General features: G+C 35.8%; 1 protein-coding gene across 5 annotated transcripts in view; it reads left to right on the top strand.

The window, feature by feature from the left end:
* Positions 1–14,909, top strand: part of EXOC1 (exocyst complex component 1) — a 64,102-nt gene that overhangs the window by 28,833 nt on the left and 20,360 nt on the right. For all 5 annotated transcript variants that reach the window (XM_003415887.4, XM_023555072.2, XM_023555071.2 and 2 more), the window contains 2 exons: positions 8,517–8,666; positions 13,774–13,879. In XM_003415887.4, coding sequence (XP_003415935.2) covers positions 8,517–8,666; positions 13,774–13,879 — 256 coding nt within the window. The remainder of the gene's footprint in view (positions 1–8,516; positions 8,667–13,773; positions 13,880–14,909) is intronic.

Below are 14,909 nucleotides of genomic sequence, written 5' to 3'. Positions count from 1 at the left end.
TTAACAAACAAATTTGTGTTCTCACAGTTTATAGGATGGAAGTCCAAATTCAGGGCACCAGATCAAGGGGAGGGCTTTCTCATTCTGTCTTTGTTACATTAATGAGGCAGGATTAGTTTAGGGCAAATCTTGAATCAATCTCTTTTGAGATATAAAAGAGTTTGAACAAGCAAGCAGAGCACAGATAGGGAAAGAGAGATGCCAAGCCACATGAAGATTGCCCAGGAGCAGAAGGTGAAGAGACAAGGACCTTTCACCAGAGCCAGTGGAGAGGGAAATCCTTCCCCTAGGGCCGGCACTCTGAATTCAGACTTCTGGCCTCCTAAACTATGAGAAAATAGATTTCTGTTTGTTAAAGCCATCCACTTGTGGTATTTCTGTTATAGCAGCACTAGGTAACTAAGACATCATCTTTGCATTTAGAAACCACTAATCTGGAGCATGCTGTCTATAAAGCAGCTATCATATTAATACTTAGACATATCTATATTCTAATGAAACTTGAAATGCATTTTTATTTAATACCTATAATATGAGAGTAATATTTTTAAAGTTGGCTAGATTCTTTTTGGTTCTTTTAGATCTTCTTACATACTCAGCTTCCATTGAAATTATAGACTCTGTTCTGTAATTTTTATATTGACTAGGAATTTATACTCGGCTAGGTGAATCAAGCCAGTTACACTAATTAGGATTCTGATAATTGAAAGCAGGCAGTCAAATTAAGGCTAATGAAATTGAGGAATATTTGCATTAAAAATGTCCTTCAGAAAACTTCTTGGGTTGTTTTTGGGAAGATTTGTTTTAAAAAGATAACTGCTCTCTCCTTTTTTTTTGCTTTAGTTCTACAGAGATCTCATGATTCTGAACCTTTGCCTTTGACAACGTGATGAGACCAATTATGCTAATTCAGCTAAAAACTGAAGTGAGGGTTTTTTGCTGTATGCTTAAGTTTGAAAATTTTTCTTCTCTCAACATATATTTACAGAAAACATCAGCATATAGTAAAATAAAACCACCAATATTCAATTCATGTCACAAAAACTGTTTCCTTAAGCATACCTCACGCTTTTCTAAATATACGTTATTAATCTCTGGTTAAAAGCTTAGAAAGAATTATGATTATTTAAGATAAATTTTTGTGATGTTTGTTGAAACTTTTCTCAGATTTTCTTCTTTCTTTAAGAAGATAAAAATAGACATGTCATAACATACAAGGAAAGAGTTCCCAAATCTTAGAAATCTAATTGACATTTGCCATGAATTTGTCATTTGTGTTAGAAAATCAGTATACTAAAGTGGTTAAGAGTGCCAATGCTTGGACTAAACTGCTTTCGTTGAAAATCCTAACCTGACACTTCCTAGCAGGGTGACCTTGGGTGAGCTAATTAACCTCTCTGTGCACCTTAGTTGCCTTATTTTATTAGGTAATAAAAATACCTACCACATAGGGTTGTTAGGAGCATTAATTTTTTTACGTATGTTTAGCTCTTACAGCAGTGCTTGGTTGTAGTATTCAATGTTAGTTTTATTATAAATTATAGTGACTTATGCACTAGTAAAATTTTTTAATACTAAGATTTTGCAAAATGTATTTCAGGTTAATTGGAAAAAATGTAAACACCTAATATATTATTTTTAAATTGTTAATAGTTTCCCTGTTTTTAAAATGCGGGGAAATATATTTTGCAAGGTTATTATGAAGATTAGAATTTATGTCTATAAAGCATCTAGCACGGTATTGGCATTCAGTAAACTTACTGTTCTTAATTTATTATTTATAATAAAAATTTTAATATTTTAATTTTTTAAATAAAGAATAAAATGTTATATGCACATTACTAGGTGTTACAAAATTATATTGTTGATTGAATTAAACAATTTCAATGTTTAATCATCCTATTTTCTATATTTATTTGGAAGCATTTTTTCTAAAAGTAAACCCTTTTTGTTAACACTAATAACATTTAATCTGTCTTAATAGTAATGATTTGAAGGTAATGGTATTTTTCATATTAAAAAAAACCAGTTGGCATTGAGTCAGTTTTGTCAGAGTAGAACTGTGTTCCATAGTGTTTTTAATGGCTAATTGTTCAGAAGTAGATCTCCAGGTCTTTCTTTTGGGCCACCTCTGGGTGGACTAAGCTCTTCAGCCTTTCAGTCAGCAGCCAAGGGTGTTAACCATTTTGCACCACAGAGGGTTCTCCATATTAGAGTTGAGTTTCTCAAATGATGAGGAATTTAAGGTGTTGTTTGCAAAAGAAACTTTGAACAGTAATATATGTGGAAAAAACTTTGTAAATTTAAAATACTCTACAAATATTAATAATTAAAATTACTCTTTCATTTTCAGGAGAAGGATATAATGATTAAAGAGCTTTCCTGCCAATAAAGTCAATAATATAGGTTAATGTGTAATAGCCTCAGTGAACAGTTGTAGAAGAACACAAAATTATTTTAAGTCTTGAATCATTGAGAAAAATTAATGAGGAAGATTATTTTGGATAACAAAGATATCTGATATTGTTATTAATAAAGACAGAATATTTGGAAAACATGTATAAGCCCTAATAAGCCTGTCAGATGTTCTTCTTTTTTAATCAGTACAACTAATAAAGATATACAATTTGAAGACATTATTAAACCCTGTATCTATGTATGCCTAGTTTCTAGTATCTGTGGTTCTATAGAATACCAACTATCTTTCTGTATGGAAATTAAAACACATTTCTATAATGCCAGTGTAATGACCTTTGTGAACTATAAGTAGAGTTTAGACAATAGACCAGGGGTAATACCTATGTATTTTATGTACTGTTATTAATTTTGTTCATATTTGTTGGTAGCCTTTACTTCATGAAGCAGGTGCAGATCCCAGGCATTCCAAATATACAGAATTGTTCAATTTTTTGAACATGGTAGCTCTTGGCCCTTGATGGTTCTGTTGGAAGACATGATTGTTTTATATTCGCTTGGGAGGTTCACACACCCTTACCCAAAATTCTTTAGAGTCAGCTGTGTTTTTAGGATTTTTGAAATTTTGGAAAAGTAATATAGTGCATTTGTTGTTAGATTCTGTCAAGTTGGTTCCGACTCATAGCAGCCCTGTGTGCAACAGAACAAAGCACTGCCCGGTCTTGCACCATCCTCACAATGAGCCTGTTGTTGCAGCCACTGTGTCAGTCCATCTCGCTCAGGGTCTTCCTCTTTTTTTGGTTACCCTCTACTTTACCAAGCATGATATCCTTCTCCAGGGACTGGTCCCTCCTGATAAAATGTCCAAAGCACTTAAAACGAAGTCTCCCCACCCTCTTTTCTAAGGAGCACATTCTGGCTGTACTTCTTCCGAGACAGATTTGTTTGTCCTTCTAGCAGTCCATCCAATACTCAGTATTCTTTGCCAACACCATAATTCAAATGCATCAATTCCTCTTCGGTCTTTTGTATTCATTGTCTAGCTTTCACATATATATGAGGTGATTGAAAATACCATGGCTTGGGTCAGGCATACCTTAGTCCTCAAAGTGACATCTTTGTTTTTTTAACACTCTAGAGAGGTCTTTTGGAGCACATTTACCCAGTGCAGTGCATCATTTGATTTCTTGACTGCTCCTTCATTAGGCGTTGATTGCGGATCCACGTAAAATTAAATCTTTGACAACTTCAGTATTTTCTCCATTTATCATGATGTGGCTTATTGGTCCTGTTCTGAGGGTTTTGTTTTCTTTATGTTGAGGTGTAATCCACACTGAAGGCGGTAGTCTCTGGTAAATGCTTCAGGTCCTCTTCACTTAAGCAAGTAAGGCTGTGTCATCTGCATATTGCCCGTTATTAATGAGTCATCCTCCAATCCTGATGCCCCATTCTTCTTCATATAGTCCAGCTTCTTGGATTATTTGCTCAGCGTACAGATTGAGTAAGTATGGTGAAAGGATACAACTCTGACACACACTTTTCCTCGTTTTGAACTACACATTTTCCCCTTGTTCTGTTGGAACAACTGCCTCTTGGTCTATGTACAGGTTCCTCATGAGGACAGTTAAGTGTCTGGAATTCCCATTATTCACAATATTATCCATAATTTGTTATGAGCCACACAGTTGAATGCCTTTGCATAGTCAATAAAACACAGGTAAACATCTTTCTGGTATTCTCTGCTTTCAGCCAGGATCCATCTGGCATCAGCAGTGATATCCCTCTTTCTACATCCTCTTCTGAATCCTGCTTGAATTTCTGACAGTTCCCTGTCGATGTATTGCTGCAGCTGTTTTTGAATTATCTTCAGCTAAATTTTACTTGCTTGTGATCTTAATGATACTGTGTTCAATGATTTCCTCATTCTGTGGCATCACCTTTCTTTGAAATGGGCACAAATGCGTATCTCTTCCAGTCAGTTGGCCAGATAGCTATCTTCCAAATTTCTTGATATACAGCAGTGAGCGCTTACAGTGTTACATCTGTTTGTTGAATCATGTCAGTTGGTATCCCGTCAATCTTGGAGCCTTGTTTTTCACCAATGCCTTTGGTGCAGCTTGGACTTCTTCCTTCAGTACCATCAGCTCTCGATCATATGCTACCGCCTGAAATGGTTGAATGTCAACCAGTTCTTTTTGGTACAGTGACTGCGTATTCTTCTGTATCTTGTCTTGATGCTTCCTGCGTCATTCAATATTTTTCCCGTAAAGTCCTTCAGTGTATTTCATTATAAATTTACTTTGTCTTCTGGAGCCATCCTTTGAAATCTTCTATTCAGCTGTTTTACTTCATTCTTTTGCTTTAGCTACTCTACGTTCAAGAGCAAGTTTCAGAGTTTCTTGTGACAATTCATTTTGGTCTTTTCTTTCTTTGCTGTCTTTTTAATGATCTTCTGCATTTTTCATATATGAAGTCCTTGATGTCATCCCAAAACTCATCTGGTCTTTGGTCATTTGTGTTTAGTGCATTTAAATGTATTCTTGAGATAGTCTCCAAATTCAGGTGAGGTACACTCAAGGTTGTGTTTTGGCTCTTGTGGTCTTGTTTTTTCTTCAGCTTTAACTTGAACTTGCATGTGAGCAATTGATGGTGTGTTTCACAGTGGGCCCCTGGCCTTGTTCTGATTGATGATATCAAACTTCTCCATCATCTCTTTCCACAGATGTAGTCACTTTGATTCCTGTGTTTTCTATCTGGCCAGGACCATGTGTATGGTCACAATTTCTGTTTTTAAAAAAAGTGTTTCCAATGAATTGGTCATAAAAAAAAAAAATAGGCCTTGCAAAAATTCTATCGTGCAATCTCTGGCATCGTTTCTATCACCAAGGCCGTATTTTCCACCTCCTGATCCTTCTTTGTTTCCAGCTTTCACATTCCAATCACTAGTAATTATCAGTGCATCTCGATTGCATGTCTGATTAATTTCAGACTGCAGAAGTTGATAAAAATCTTCAGTTTGTCTTTGATATTAGCAGTTGCTGCATAAATTTGAATAATAGTCATATTAACTGGTCTTGTAGACATATGGATCTTATCCTATCACTGACAGCATTGTACTTCAGGATAGATCTTGAAATGTTCTTTTTGACACTGAGCGTGATGCTGTTCCTCCTCAATTTGTCATTCCCGGCACGGTAGACCATGTGATTGTCTCATTCAAAAAGCCCAGTGCCAGTCCATTTTAGCTCATTAATGCCTGGGTTTTCAATCTTCAAGCGTTCCATTTCATTTTTGACAACTTCCAATTTTACTAGATTCATACTTCATACATTCCACATTCCAATTACTAATGGATGTTTGTAGCTCTTCTCATTTTGAGTCATGCCATATCAGCAATTGAAGTTCCCAAAAGCTTTACTCCATTCACATCATTAAGGTCGACTTTGGGCAGGCAGCTCTTCTCCAGTCGTGTTTTCAGTGCCTTCCAACCTGAGAGGCTCATTTTCCATTACTCTATCAGACAGTGTTCTGCTGCTATTTATAAGGTTTTCACTGCTCATTTTTTTCAGAAGTAGATTGCCAGGTCCTTCTTCACAATCTGTCTTAGTCTGGAAGCTCAGCTGAAACCTGTCTGCCATGCGTGACCCTGCTGGCATTTGAATTACCAGTGGCATAGTTTCCAACAATCCAGCAACACACACGCCCCCACAGTAAGACAAACTGACAGATGAGTGGAGGATAGTGTTTTTACTATACAGTCTATCACTGGGTTACAAATGTGTAACGTACATAGAGCCTGTAGTTACGAGCCAATCCCCGTAAAGCCTATTATATTTCAAATTCAAGGTACATACAGTGGTTCATCATAACAGGTGTTGCTTTGCGACATACATCAAAACATTATTACTGTATTACTATGTTAAAGATGTTTTAGCATATCTGGAAATGTTTCTTTAACGTCTTTTATCATAGAAAGATACACTATGTTCTGTATAGTAATATAAACATTTGACTAACTGACAAACCTTACCTAACAGCTTCCATTTAATTTGACTTAAAGACAAATTTAAGAATAGAACTCAGTCTTAATCCCGGGACTGCCTTTTTTTTTTAACCAGTATCTAGTAGTACATAACACACCCCAGCAGAGTCTGGGGCAGGACCCCACAATCAAACATGTTAATGTTTCTGCAGCAAAAAAAAAAAAAGGAATAATTACCCTAAACAATTCAGTTCAGATTTTACTATCAAAATAGCTTCAGCATCAGACTTAGAAACTGAGTTTTCAGAACTTGCTGGGTTTTAGAATTGCAGATAAGGAATTGTGAACCTATGCATAACATACGCTGTATATAGCATCTATAATGTGAACTTTGTTGCCATTATATTCTGATTCTTGTTATGTTGAAAAGGTCCTGTTTTGTGAGTACTTCTTTACGATGTCTGACCCAGTTTCCCAAGTTAATCTAAGTATATGTCAGCAAGATGAACCTTAGAAGTATATTGGTTGTTCTAAACAGTTTTACATGTAATTTCTGTACAATAGGTCCTATTTTTTAAAATAATTTTTATTGTGCTTTAAGTGAAAGTTTACAAATCAAGTCAGTCTCTCACATATAAACTTATATACACCTTACTACATACTCCCACTTACTCTCCCCCTAATGAGTCAGCCCTCTCCGTCCTCCCAGTCTCTCCTTTCGTGACCGTTTTTGCCATTTCCTAAACTCCTCTACCCTCCCATCTCCCCTCTAGACAGGAGGTGCCAACATAGTCTCAAGTGTCCACCTGATAAAAGTAGCTCACTCCTCATCAGCATCTCTCTCCAACCCACTGTCCAGTCCAATCCATGTCTGATGAGTTGTCTTTGGGAATGGTTCCTGTCCTGGGCCAACAGAAGGCTTGGGGACCATGACCACCGGGATTCTACTAGTCTTAGTCAGACCATTAAGTCTGGTCTTTTTATGAGAATTTGGGGTCTGCATCCCACTGTTCTCCTGCTCCCTCAGGGGTTCTCTGTTGTGCTCCCTGTCAGGGCAGTCATCAGTTGTGGCCGGGCACCATCTAGTTCTTCTGGTCTCAGGATGATGTAAGTCTCTAGTTCATGTGGCCCTTTCTATCTCTTGGGCTCATAATTAGCTTGTGGCCTTGGTGTTCTTCATTCTCCTTTGATCCAGGTGGGTTGAGACTCGTTGATGCATCTTAGATGGCCGCTTGTTAGCATTTAAGAGTAGGTCCTATTTTTATTTCCATTTTAAATTAAGGCGTTAATCTCACAAGAAGAAAATTCTCCAGCATACTGATTGGAAAACTTTGATGAAGAAGGGACTCAAATAATGATGGAGGCTTTAGTACTGTGTGTGTTTTTATACCTTACGTTTCTAACCTAACTCTAAAAATACTTTTCAATTACTAGGAAACTCCTTATTCCCCTAGATCAGGGATTTTTCTTTATGGATACTATATATTTAAAAAAATTATTTTTTTTACTGTATAACTACTACGTTCTTATTTTGCATATACAGTAAAGCATATAAATTAGATGAAAGAAATTCCTTTTAAATGCGATTTTAGTTTTTTCATTAAAATCACATTATTATTAGGGATTATCTTGAAAAATCTTGAATATAGTTATCTATGATTCTTCCTCTCTAAAAGTCTACATGTTATGTATTTTATCTGTCGAAAATGTTATAGACTTTAATGGGAATACCTTAATGTAGAAATTCTGTTATGAATGACTTCCCTGTTTTGTGTTTCTTAATACAGATTGTATTATAAAGTTTATTTGCTTAGTGATTTTACAGTGATATGGTATGCTAGAGACATGCTCAATTAAAACATTTGTTCTTAACCCGATTTGAAGATAGAATGAGTAGTTGGTTTATCCAAGTGCCATTCTTACCTGTTTGTGGTTATTTTCTGATGGTGGTGTTCAGTTGATGTTCAGAGGATGGTAAAAGAAGACAAGTAAGTACTTGGTTTTTAATTTTATGTGCTCTGTTGGTTTCGCTTGGACACATATGGTTGTTGTTTAGAATTTTCAATTATAACAATGTTTCTTTGTACTGTCAGTGATACTTAGTATTTACTCATTCTAGGGCCATGATCAGAGTTCAACTCTTGCCCAACACTCTGTTGAACTGACTTTACCTAATCATCATCCATTTCATCGAGACTTGCTCCGATATGCCAAGCTAATGGAATGGTTGAAGAGTACGGATTATGGAAAATATGAGGGACTAACAAAGGTATGGAGTTGACAGGAATTGCTCACTGAGTATATACAGCATAGTCTTTGAATCAAGAGGTCATGTATTCAGTTCCCCAAGTGACATTTGAAATATTGTAGTACGTTCTTTGCAAAAGCAGAACATAATTTCTGAGTGCTCATTAACCTGTGATAACATTTCTTTTATTTGCTGGGATAAAGAAGAGCTAAATTTTGAACTTCTGTATAAAATGTATTAGTTAAATGCTGTAATTATTCCTGAGTTTCTTTAATATGCAGTGTGCAAACAGAAAACTGTAGAGACTATGAAGATGTGCGAGTGAAGTATTTGTCTTCTAAGAATTTACAGTGTGTTCTGTTAAACACATATTAAGTGCTTCCTTATTAAGCAAGCATTCCACTATTCCAGGCCTCTATCTCTGATAAGCTTTAAGTCTAGCTGGGAAGAACAGTCATAAATAAAACAATCAGCAATAAATTAAGTGCTAAACTGGAAAAGTTTAAGTACAGTATATGACAGTTTACAGAATGGAGAAATCACTGTTCTGAAGCCATCAGGGAAAACTCTATAGAAGATAATGAACTTGAATTGGGTTTTAAATAATGAATGGTATTAGATAAGCCAGAAATAAGAGGGTGATTATTGCACGGGTGGGGAGTAAGATGTACAAATAAGGGCAGGAAAAGTATGCTATTTTCTTAGGACAATGAGGAAGCAAGCCTGACCAGAGCAGAAATTTCACATTCTTCAGCACTGAAAAATGATGAAAAAGATGAGCCATGAGACCTAACAGCATCTTTTAAGCAGGGGAAAAGACTAGATAGGGTAAATTAATTAAGAACCTGGTGTAATAATTCAGATGAAATGAAGTCTTGAACCAAGAACATGTAGTAGGAATAGAGAGAGAACGTAAATCGAAACAGAGCCTCCAGATGCAGGAAGAGCAAGGTGATGCCAAGAATGCTAACATTCCTTGCCTTCTTAGAGTGCACGTTCCGGTGGAGAAGGCAGACAGGATAGTTAATTATGCAGAGTATCAGAAGGTACTGAGTGCTATAGAGAACACAGAAGCAAAGGAGGGGAATGCGAGGACTGGAGAAAGGTTGCATTTTCAAATGAGGATGGTCAGAGAAGGTGGCTTCTGAGCACAGATTTAAAAGATAAAGGAGAGTAAGCAGTGTGGGTTTTGGGGAGAAAGCATTCCAGGCATGGCACAGTGCCCTAAGGCAAGGGTGAGCCCAGTGTGTTTGAGGAGCAGTGATGAGCCCAGCATGGCAGGAGCACAGTGAACTGGGATCAGTTGCTTAGAAGGGCAGATCAGAAGGGCTAGGGCAGGGTAGAGCAGATTGGGAAGGGCCATAGACCGTTGTAAGCATTTGGCTTTTACAGCGAATGAGCTGGGGAGGCCATTGGAGGGCTTTGAGCAGTAGAGTGACATGATCTGACTTAGATTTAATAAATGACCATTGTAGTAGGACGCACTAAGGTACAGTGCCCTACTGGCACTTGTGCTGGGACCTTTACTATAGGAATTGGCCATGTCACTTTTTTTTTTTTAAGTGGAGCTAAGGATTGCCTCCTATCTAACTCAAATATATAAGTAGCTAATAGTATTCTGGATATTCCTGGCTGAAGAAGCACTTTAATTAAAATTCTGAAGTGTATGAGGAAACATTTAAAAGCTTTTATTTGTAAGTTGTTATGAATTTGGAGTTTAAGAATAAAAATCCAAGTAATGAATAAGCTGTTTTAATAATTAGTATGAATTTAATTATATGGGCAATATGACCCTAAAAGATGTTCTTGAATTTGAAAGACCAATATATTTGTCTCTGTGGAGTAAGACTATTAGAATTGTTGATGTAAAGGCTCTTCTCCTACACCCATATGCTTGTGACCAAGAATTTCCTAACCGGGAATTTAATAACAAAATCTTCCCGTTTTTTGGCTAGTTTTGCCACTATTTTGCCACTTTTATTCAAAGAGAAACACTCTTTTTCAGAGTGTTTTATAAATGTAGATTACCCTCGCAAGGATTACTTTTATACATGAACCCATTTTATCTTTATTCTTAATGAAATAATTATTACAACAACTTTCAGGCATCTTAGGTACATGTTTCAGGTGAAAGCAAAAGGTTAGGTAGGAATTTATGAGAAGGGCGGTGGTAAGAAAAATACAGATTCTGCATTGCTAACAATGTAGTGATATCAATGTATTTGCCAATAGGATATTCTTATATATCCCAGTCTCCCTGGATTTTCTCTTCGAAGTGTCTTTGCCTGTTTAAAGTAAAATCTCATTCCCTCTTCTTCTAAACTGCCATCATAGGAAAAAGAGGACGTAAACTCTAGCAAAATTAATGTTATTAAAAATAATATTAAATCACAAGTATGAATATAAAAACTATAATAAAAATGCTTTCAAAATGAATGTTCATCTCCTGAGATGTTTATATACATAGTATCTGGCTAGTCATTTTAGATAAGATTCTTTTGTTCCTCAGAATTAGTCTTTTAAGTGTTGCGCAACTCTACTGTTGTATTATATTTTGTTTTGTTTTGTTTTCATTCAACAGAATTCTGATTTGGAGATATCTTAAGGAAAAACATTTACATTACTGGAATTCTTTGCCTTTTGAAGTTTAGGAGGATTAATGTTTTGAATAATTAAACATAAATTTTATCTCCTTAAGAGTTTTGTGCCAACAAGTGCTTTGTCCCCTAGTGAATATTCAAATAAGTAATCAATAAGCTTTTTGCCTAATTGTGTTCTCAGTGAGTATATTGCCCTATCTTTATATATAATGCAGTATTCATGGATGTAATTTCAAGTGAAGAAATAAGACTATAGCCAACCTGGAGATGATTTATAGAGTCATTCTGTGCTCAGAGTATATTTTTGGTGGATAATATTAATGATCTTTTCTGTGAAATTGACATTTCCCAGGAATGTTACTTGATCCTGTGGTTTGAACTTTTGACAGACTGTGTATTTTATACCTCGTAATCTAATTTGGTTCTTAAAGTGTTGTCAGAAGCAGGAACTTCATTTTAAAATTTTCTTAAAGAAGAAAACAAAGAAAGATGGAAACAAACCAGTGTTTCTTTAGTAAGAAATAATAATTAAATCCAGGGAGCTATTTGCATCTTGGTTGGATGTATACAGCTTACAGTTTTGGGCAGGAATAGGAAAAGCCATCCTTCTCCACTTTCCAAATTCTTTACGGATAAAAATCAGTAGCCACAGCTCCAGCTGTACTTAGGCTGAATCTAAGCAGAGCCCTAATTTGGGGTATGCATAATTAGGGCCTATGGAAAATAGGGATGCCTTGGTCCTGTAGCTCAACTACTGGGAGAGTCTCCTCCCCAGGACTGTGACAGGTACATGCAAGATATCCTCCTCCCCGAGCCCTTATCTGTGGCTCTTGGTTATGCAGGTAGGGCAGTTAATAATAGAGATGAGCCATCCATGCTTGGGTAGAAAATGAACCTTCCTCTTTTAATAACCTCCTGGGGTTGATGGTCAAACTTGAAGATTACTCCGACATCTTTCAACCTTAGTTCTGCGTTTGTAGAATTTGCCTTACTGTATAAAAAAATGTAAAACATGGAGGTATATGTAAGAATGTACAGTCAGCACGAAAGGAAATTTAAAAAACAGTTCCCAGAATACTTAAACTCATGGTAGTTAAAATTTAAGTTAGGTCCTGTGTAACATCTACCTGTGGCCTTTCCTATCAGTGAATTCTGTTGAGTGCTTGGGGAAAAAAGGTATCCAGTCATTTGAGTACCATTGAAAAAGGAGACAGCTCAATGAAATAAGAATTAATTTTAGGGTATATTTTCATTTATATTTGCTTTTAAAGTTATCCAAAGGTCACAGGAAAGAATTGCCCCTTTAACTTTTCTTGTAGAGACTATGTGGGGAAATGTATATTTCCCACTAATTGAGAAAGCGAGGATCTGTATTATGCTTGGTACAAATAACTACAAGGATAGATCTATATAATATCTAGGAAAATCAGTGATGAACTGTGAGTCAGTACTCAAATATTTACATTATATGTACCTTTTGAAAAGGGTAACTGATATTTAAAGGAAGATAAACCTGTTCTAAAAATGTGGATATATTAATTAGAAATAATAAAGGAAATTGAAACTCAGATTCCATGATATATATGAAAGAATAGCCAGGTACAATTTATTTAAATTTAGTTAGACTTCGTCTGTAGCATTTAACTTAGGACTTAGAAAAATGAATGGTCTCGCACTGTTGAGGAGCCTTCCTGGTGGTATAAAAGATTTTTGTGTCACGATAACCAGATGACAAATATATGTGTTTGTATGCCAAAGAACAGATGTTTTCATTTAAGCTAGAATGAATCAAATTTGTTTCAAGAAAATGAATTATTTATGAAAATAGTAAGGTATACTAATTAAATTCTTATTGGAAATAACCTATTTTGGGGTAATACCCTGTGCTGACAAGGGCTCAGTGAAACTGAACGTGCCCCTTCGTTGCCACTGACACTGTGTATTAGCATGGCCGTTTGTAAAGCAGAACGGCGGCATGGAGGAAGACTCACAAACATTCCCGTACTCCTCGGCCCTAGAGTTTCACTCTTAAGAAATTTTCCAAGGAAATAATTCAGTAGAGACAAAAAGCTTATTGTAGCATTGTGTACCATAGCAAAACATTGAAAACACTTAAGTGTCCTGTCTTAGGGGTTTAGTTCACTAAATTGTAGTATATCAAACAAAGTACTGTGCAGTCATTAAATTGTAGAGACTGAAGAAATGTCTGTAGTGTGTATGTGAAAGGAGCGCCAACTCAAATAGCCTGGACAGTATGATTGCAACAATATTAAAATTATGTGAAAGATAATATGATAAACTGAAAGTACAGTTGAGATTGTTTGCTCTTATATTTTTGTAAATTATTAATGTTACGATGCCTATTTAATTTTTTTTAAGACAGAAAATATCCTGCTTTTTATATCCTATGAAATGCATCAGTGTTTTAGATCACAAAATTTAAAACAAGCATGAAGGATTTGGGGGGTTTGAAAAATGGAAATTGTTTTATTTGTTTTATTAATAAGAAGTACATGTTTTATTTTAAGAATTACATGGATTATTTATCACGACTGTATGAGAGAGAAATCAAAGATTTTTTTGAAGTTGCAAAGATCAAGATGACAGGCACAACTAAAGAAAGCAAGAAGTTTGGTAAGCCTAGGCACCTCAGTTCATTGTCTTCTTTTTATATAAAAATGGTTTTATTAATGAAAGTAGGTCTAACTACATTGGTTTGATTTTTAGGTGCTTCACAGAACAAATGTTATGTATATCTGCAAAGGTGTTTTTTACCAGTTAAAATTCTACAGTCTGTGACTCTGACAGTTACTCAGTTGTGTATTCACACTATAATTAAAATATATATTTGTGGGACCATCAGTAGACCAGAAAATGAAGTGCAGCTGGTAGAGAAAATATTAGACTAAGAGACATGCTGAGAGTTCAGTTTCTGACTCCCTACAAGATCTTTTCTAACAATTTGGGGGCAAGTCACTGGTCTCTTAAGTCATTGCAGGGAAATAAGTGATTCCTGACTTCTCCTTACTTTTCACTGGCTGTTTTGAATCACAAAAAAGAAAACTTAAGTGTTTTCTCCCCTGCTAAGGGGCTATAAAAATGTCACCAAAATTTCTTCTCTGAATGTCTTATTTTTCCAAAGAGAAATCTTAAAGCATGTTTTTTGTTGCTTGTAAATATGTTAAATAGACACACACAAAAAAAATGTCATTTGAAAGTCTAGCCAGTGAAAGTATCGCGTCGTGAGGACAGTGATTTGCCGAGGCCACATTCTGCTCTTGCATGCACCTATCCCTGGAGTTCCTTTTGGATGGAGTTCTGTGCCTATTGAAGTCAAACCTGGCCTTAAATGGCTATGATGTGTACTCCTCAGTGTGTCTGCATATCTCCCCTTTAGAATAATGAGTTTAGCATTTGCTCGTTGAAAAGAGCCTGTGCCCTAAGTAACTTCGATAATCAGGAAACAGGATTTAAAATTGATAGCACATGTTTCCTTTTTTTTTTCTTTAGGATGAAGAAGGCTGTCTTTAGTACAAAATTATTTTGTAATTCACAGTTTTTTAAAAATGCAACCCTAATATATTGATTCTGCTTGTCCAGACATTTGGAATGGTTTGAATCTGGGTTCAAATGTGCTACACTTTGGTAAAGATGCTGATTAAGA

Source organism: Loxodonta africana, chromosome 5 (genome assembly GCF_030014295.1).
Source record: "Loxodonta africana isolate mLoxAfr1 chromosome 5, mLoxAfr1.hap2, whole genome shotgun sequence".
Classification (NCBI taxonomy): domain Eukaryota; kingdom Metazoa; phylum Chordata; class Mammalia; order Proboscidea; family Elephantidae; genus Loxodonta; species Loxodonta africana.
The sequence above is the reverse complement of the archived record's forward strand: the minus strand, read 5'-3'. Positions and strand labels throughout refer to the sequence as shown.